This window comes from Nicotiana tomentosiformis, chromosome 8 (genome assembly GCF_000390325.3).
Source record: "Nicotiana tomentosiformis chromosome 8, ASM39032v3, whole genome shotgun sequence".
NCBI lineage: Eukaryota > Viridiplantae > Streptophyta > Magnoliopsida > Solanales > Solanaceae > Nicotiana > Nicotiana tomentosiformis.
In genome coordinates, this window is record NC_090819.1 from 26018393 (window position 1) to 26025016 (window position 6624).

The following is a 6624-nucleotide window of genomic DNA, read 5'->3' on the forward strand; positions in this document are numbered from 1 at the left end:
CAGAACCTGCTGCTCCTCAAGATAGCATTGCCCCTCACACACATACAAATGAGGATAATGTTTTTGAAGAACCTGAACTCTACTCATCAGATGCTTCCACACCCTTGAGGAGATATGGAAGAATGACTAAACAACCATTGTGGTTGACAGATTATATAGTACCTCTGCAAACCAAGAAGCCTGATTCCATGGCTAATTACCTTTTTTATGATCAACTATCTTCCTCTCACAGAACTTATTTAGGGGTCTTCTCAGCAGTATCTGAACCTACATCTTTTTATGAAGCCTGCAAGGATGCTAGGTGGATAGAAGCAATGCATGCAGAAATAGCAGCACTACAAGCCAACAAAACTTGGGAGTTGGTGTGTTTGCCTCCAGGGAAGACTCCCAGTGGGTGTAGATGGGTGTACAAGGTCAAGCTTAGAGCTAATGGAGAAATATAAAGGTTTAAGTCTAGACTAGTAGCCAAAGGCTATAGTCAAAAAGAAGGCCTTAACTATAATAAAATATTCTCTCATGTAGTTAAGATTGCTACTGTTAGGACAGTCCTTTCCTTGGCAACTATGCAACATTGGCATATCCAACAGATGGATGTTTACAATGCTTTTTTGCAGGGAGACCTAGATGATGAAGTCTATATGGAGTTGCCACAGGGATTTTCAAGCCAGGGGGAGACAATTGGCATATCTAAGCTAGTTTGCAGACTTGTTAAATCCCCGTATGGGTTAAAGCAGGCTAGCAGACAATGTAATTTAAAATTGACTGAAGCCTTATTACAGTCATGATTTAAGCAAAGTGGTCTTGACCCTTCATTGTTCATTAAATAGAATCAAAGTGATGTAGTAGTGATTCTTGTCTATGTCGATGATATGCTAATTGCTGGAAATAATCAGCAGATGATACGGGCAACAAAAGATTCTCTACACAAGACTTTCAAGATTAACGATTTAGGAGAGCTAAAGTTCTTTCTTGGAGTGGAATTTAGCAGGTCGAGCAAAGGTATTCTAGTGAATCAGAAAAAATATGCCTTGGAGATTATATCTGAGTTGGGATTGGGATATGCCAAACCAACTTGGACACCTCTTGAGATGAATGTTAAGCTGACTGTACCAGAGTATGACAAGCTGACAGGTAATGAAGATGATAATATGCTTGGAGATAAGGGGCAGTATCAAAGATTGATATGGAAGCTACTGTATTTGACTCTAACAAGATCTGACATAGCATATACAGTTCAAACGCTTAGTCAATTCCTTCAACAACCCAAAATATCTCATTGGGATGCAGCCATGAAGGTTGCAAGATACATAAAGAGGGAACCAGGACTAGGAGTATTGTTCAGTAGTGAGAAGTCAGACAAAGTCTCTATGTTCTGTGATGCAGACTGGGCATCATGTCCCAACTTAAGAAGGCCAGTCTCTGGGTTCTTGATCAAATATGGTAAGTCATTGATCTCATGGAAATCCAAGAAGCAAAGCACAGTATCAAAAAGTTCAACAGAAGCTGAATATAGGAGCATGGCCAGTGTTGTATCTGAAGTTGTTTGGTTGATTGGGTTATTGAAAGAGTTGGGAGCAGCTGTAGCATTACCAGTTAATTTGTATTGTGATAATAAAGCAACCTTACAAATAGCTGTCAATCCAGTATATCATGAAAGGATTAAACATATTGAAATAGATTGCCATTTTATCAAGGAGAAGATACAAATGGGATTGGTTAGAACACAACATATTACCTCAAGAGACCAACTAGCAGACATATTGACAAAAGGTCTAAACAGAACACATCATGAGTTGTTGACTGGCAAGCTGGGAGTACTTAATGTGTTTGTACCTGCCAGCTTGAGGGGGACTGTAGAAATGGGAGCTACTTAGACAAAGTGGCATTATTGTAAATAGCCAAGTAGATTAGTTAATTAGGTCGGTACTTTGACTTAGTCTATAAATAGAAGTAGTTAGAGTACACACTGCATTCGGAACATTATTCTTCTTAGCCAATAACAGAATTCATTTCCCTTCTCTGTTCTTCTCCTTCCTTCTCAATTATCTAGGGTTGATTGCTAAATCACCCATAGATTCACATCACACACAAAAACATACACATGAATGAAAAGATTCATTCAATCGCAATTAGTAGAATTCAGCAAAAAAGTTACATATAAAAAAAAGGGGGAGTCATATGATAATAATCTTCATGGAAGCATATCATCATGGTGAAGGTCTAAATCTGACTCCAGGTAAGTGTCTAGAAACCAACTCTCGTGCTAATGTATGGAGCTCAAAGTTCTCCAGTTCTTGTTCATCGAACGAATCACTTAAACCTGCAGTTATGTCAAATTGAGGATATTCCATATTATTACTTGAAGATGATATGCTTGAAGTAGTGCAGAAGATATCTGAAGATGATTGCAGCCCTGTTGGTGTAATTGGACTTTGTCGCATAGGTAGGTGTGGTAGGGTAGAAAGGCGGGCTTGAACATATGCTAACTCAGCTTGCAAAGTTACAACCTGCGTATATGTATGAAATCAAACCATATGAGTATTAAACATCCGCTGAAAAATAAAATAAAATAAAATATATATGAGTTTGTTTTCTACTTCACACATTGTCATCTACAAGGCCGCTAGTGTTAATTAATACAAGACAATATTTTCATACTTTAAAATTCTTACCCTGTTAACAATTTACCTTTTAAAATACTAATAGCGTTAAGTCCTTTTCACTAATACACATCGACAGGTGTAATTGTTTTGTTTTACTATTAGTATATTTAACCCGTTGTAACAAATAATTTGCATGATTTTTCAGGTTATTAATCTTGTACTTTTTAATAGACTATATACTTTTATACACTCGTAAATACATTTAAACAAAAATTACACATTATCAAATCACCTAAAAAATAAATATAATTAACTATATAAAACTTATTACCTAGATTATAATATATTAAAATAAACAAATAATGTGAAAGTTTTTTACACTGACAATGACATGAAGCATTAAGTTTTTCTTTTTAAATTTTTTACTTCTTGTTTTCTTAGGTTTTATTGCTGACTGAAGTCCCAAATCTACAACAAACAAATTAAGAAAAATCCTATGGTTGATAAACACTATAATTTTCGCGAAAATCGATCGTACTATATATATCTGTCAGGTTTCCACCCACCATGGACGGCAAAACCCACATTAATGTATTATGTTCTCTTACGTAATTTTTTGTAACAAAGAGTTAAAGATAACTTCGTGGCGTATAGAAAGTTAATGTCAGAAAGCTTAATTCTGTTCTTGGAAGTGTGTAACATTTGTTATCTCCAATAATGGATAGAATTACAAGTAACAAATTGCTTTCCTACCTAATTAAAGAGCTTTGTGCTTATCTGCCCAATAATAGACATTTCGTAGTATATTTTATTCCTGAGCATTGGAATCTTCCCACGAATTTTAAATGCTTAACTAATTTGTTCCACAAAATTTTATTTTAGCATCAAATATAGTTCATAAATGCTAAACTATTAGTCACTACGTTTCATGTTACGTGAAGATGCTTAACTGGACAGCATGATATTTACATAACTATGAAATCATGTCAGTAAAATTTAAAGTTAATTTTTTTTTAAAATATAAAAAAGGTGAAATTGTAAGATGGCACATTAAATGAAATGCATGGAATAATATTCTTTTGCATCTGAATTTGCCAAATTAACACTTTATAACGCATAGTATTTAGCACATTTGTTGAGTTCCACCATAAACAGGTAAGAAAACAAAGCAAGCAAGAAAGTCAAATTATTGAAAAATGGGAATATATCTCGAGCTGCTAAAGTTGGTTAGGGTTACTTATTACTCCCGCCAAGCAAGACAAAGTATTTCAAAGTCCACATCCATCAACTATTCTATACAAAGTTCTCTCTTTCTTGTAGAGGAACAGCACAAGTTAGATTCAATTTTGAGGGATTTAAATTGCATATACTCTATAGCTTTTTTATACCACACGGATTATTCTAAGTTATTAAATCGATTTTGCTATGAAAAGTTACTTGTTAGTAGATCGATTAAATTTAACAGTGTAAAAAATTTATACACTGTCAGTATACTCAATTTAAAAAGGATAAGTTATTTGCACCGATAATATAATGAATTTTTTACACCATCAATGTAATTTAATATATTATAACAAGTTACATACAATTAGATCTAGATAACAAATTAGTGCTATTAAATAGAGTTAGTTAACCTATAATTATCTTTCAAATGACCTGATTGTGTAAAGTCAATTTAAAAAGAATAAGTTATTTGCACCGATAATATAATGAATTTTTTACACCATCAATGTAATTTACTCCATCCGTTCACTTTTACTTGGCACGTTTTGACTTTTCACGCCCATTAAGAAATAATAAATGAAGTGCATAATTTACAATGATACCCATATTAATTGATGCATATTTTATTGGATTTGAGAAAATAATATAAAATGAGTAATAAATACTGCGGGTATAATAGGAAAAAAAAATTGTATTCTCTTGATATGCGTAAATGACAAGTACAAATAAAAATCTATTTATAATATATATGCCAAGTAAAAGTGAACGGAGAAAGTAATATATTATAACAAGTTACATACAATTAGATCTAGATAACAAATTAATGCTATTAAATAGAGTTAGTTAACCTATAATTACCTTTCAAATGACCTTCATTGGGTAAAGATATTTATACTATCAGTGCAAAACACTTTTCAAAATTCAGATAACGTGATAATTTCATGAGCCTTGGAATGTGGTTGGGAAGGAGAAACGCATACTAATGAACCTATGTACAATATCGTAATATGTTACTGTAGTAATAGATGAACTACTACTCATTGTATTACTCCTATTTGTTAGCAACTTGTCAATGAGCAGTAACAAGAAAGACTTCTCAAAGTACCGTGAGAAAAGAGTCGAACCATTTGGAACATATAGACAGTTGAGGGTTCAATCATATAATTTTCTACTATGATCCTTTTGACAATGTATTAGATTTTGAGTCATTGACTATCCTACAGTTTTAAGAAAAATGCTAGCCACAACAAAGGACAGAAGCAAATTTACCTAACCCCACTTTGATAAATCTTGGAATAATTTCAGAAATTTTAGCTTATACTTTTGGATACTCTTTGATCGTATTAGAATGCCAGCTGTTGATAAATCTTGTAATCTTTTCAGAAATTTGAACCAAATTATGGGGCAACCCTAAATCCAATCATTTGATTTCTCTTTTTATCCCCGTTTCTTTGAAGAGCTCTACATAAGTCTATCTTAAGTTTTCAACCCTAAAGCACATCTTATCAACTTCAGCATACAGTCATCATATTAATTATATGAACTTAACAGAAAATACCACTTCTCTTTAGTAAGAATATTGACGAGTAAGAAACCAATCCAAAATCAGAGTTTAAAATGAGAGTGATCTTAATATATTTATACATTAGTACTCTTTTTTAGTATATAATATAAACAGGTTGAGCCGAAACAATAAATACATTTGAACTCACAAATTCATCCCAATAAAATTCACGTCAAGTCAAATCAAGAATCTAGAGTTAATAGGTTCAAATTAGACGTACAATTTTTTTTTTTTTTTTGAATATATATACATAGGTTGAGACGAGAAGAGAAGAGCTCTCACCTTAAATCCGCCTCGACAAAACGGTAATTGACCATGAATATTACCTGGAAAAAAAGCCAAAAAGTTCATACCTGTTGCTGAAGAGTAAAGATGTGAGCAACACAACCATAGATAGGGTCTCTAACTCTAGCAAGAGCCTCATAGCAAAGTGTAACGACAGCATCCAGACGTTTATGCGCTGGAATTCTGAGCAGCAATTTAGAGGCATTGCTAGCACCAAACACCTTATGTACAGCAGCAAAATGAGCAGTGCCTTGATCAGAATCAAAATAAGGTGCAAATATGCATCCCCTCACACATTTTCTTCTAAGAAACTTGCATGCACCACAAGGCCCGCCACCTCCTCCACCTACAACATTATTGTTGTTATTGTTATTATACTCACGATCAGCACCACCACAGCCACCGTTCATATTTTCTCTCTCTTTCTCTCCCTCTCTATATATGTGTGTGATCTTTTATTGTTCACTTGCCTAAGAGAGTTTTTGAGCTGCGTGAGGTCTTGGAAAATTGGAAGAAGAAGCAGGAAGAGAGCTAAAGATTTGGAGAGAGATGGGTATTTATTTAAAAAGAGTATAGACTAAGAAAAGAATGTATAAAATGGACACCTAGCTACTGTTTGTTACTACTAGTATTAATTTAATTCTTCTCTTTTTTTAAAATTTAAAATTATTTGTGGAAGCTTTTGGTGGTGGGTCAGTTGATAGACCTTCCAAGAGAGTAAATCTCACCATACATATTTTAGGATAACAAGAGTTTAGTCCCATAAATTGATCAGATTATTTAAATAAAAATTAGATATAATATTTATAAAAATTGAGATTAGTAACCTACAAAGTAGGACATTTTATTTGTTACAACAAATAAGAAACACGGAATTACGCTTTCTCGTCTAACTTAATTTATGTGAGAGAGTTTGATTGGGCAAGAAATTTAGGAGAGAGACTTTTG

The 6624-nt window shown here is 33.4% G+C and overlaps 1 protein-coding gene across 1 annotated transcript; it reads right to left on the reverse strand.

Moving 5' to 3' along the window:
• Positions 1-1954: 1954 nt before the first annotated feature.
• On the reverse strand, positions 1955-6212 carry LOC104119173 (LOB domain-containing protein 19-like). Its single transcript, XM_009630606.4, has 2 exons — positions 5745-6212; positions 1955-2507 (listed from the first exon to the last, which is right to left on the reverse strand). The coding sequence occupies exons 1-2, from the start codon at positions 6084-6086 to the stop codon at positions 2208-2210; spliced, it is 642 nt and encodes a 213-aa protein (XP_009628901.1). The 5' UTR covers positions 6087-6212; the 3' UTR covers positions 1955-2207.
• Between the last annotated feature and the right edge of the window lie 412 nt (positions 6213-6624).

What these genes read in the sequence shown, in the direction of transcription:
- LOC104119173 (XM_009630606.4), bottom strand. Translation starts at nt 6,086, where the DNA reads ATGAACGGTGGCTGTGGTGGTGCTGATCGTGAGTATAATAACAATAAC. An exon ending in TCTTTACTCTTCAGCAACAG is followed by an intron (nt 2,508 to 5,744) that starts GTATGAACTTTT and finishes ACATATACGCAG; the next exon opens with GTTGTAACTTTGCAAGCTGA.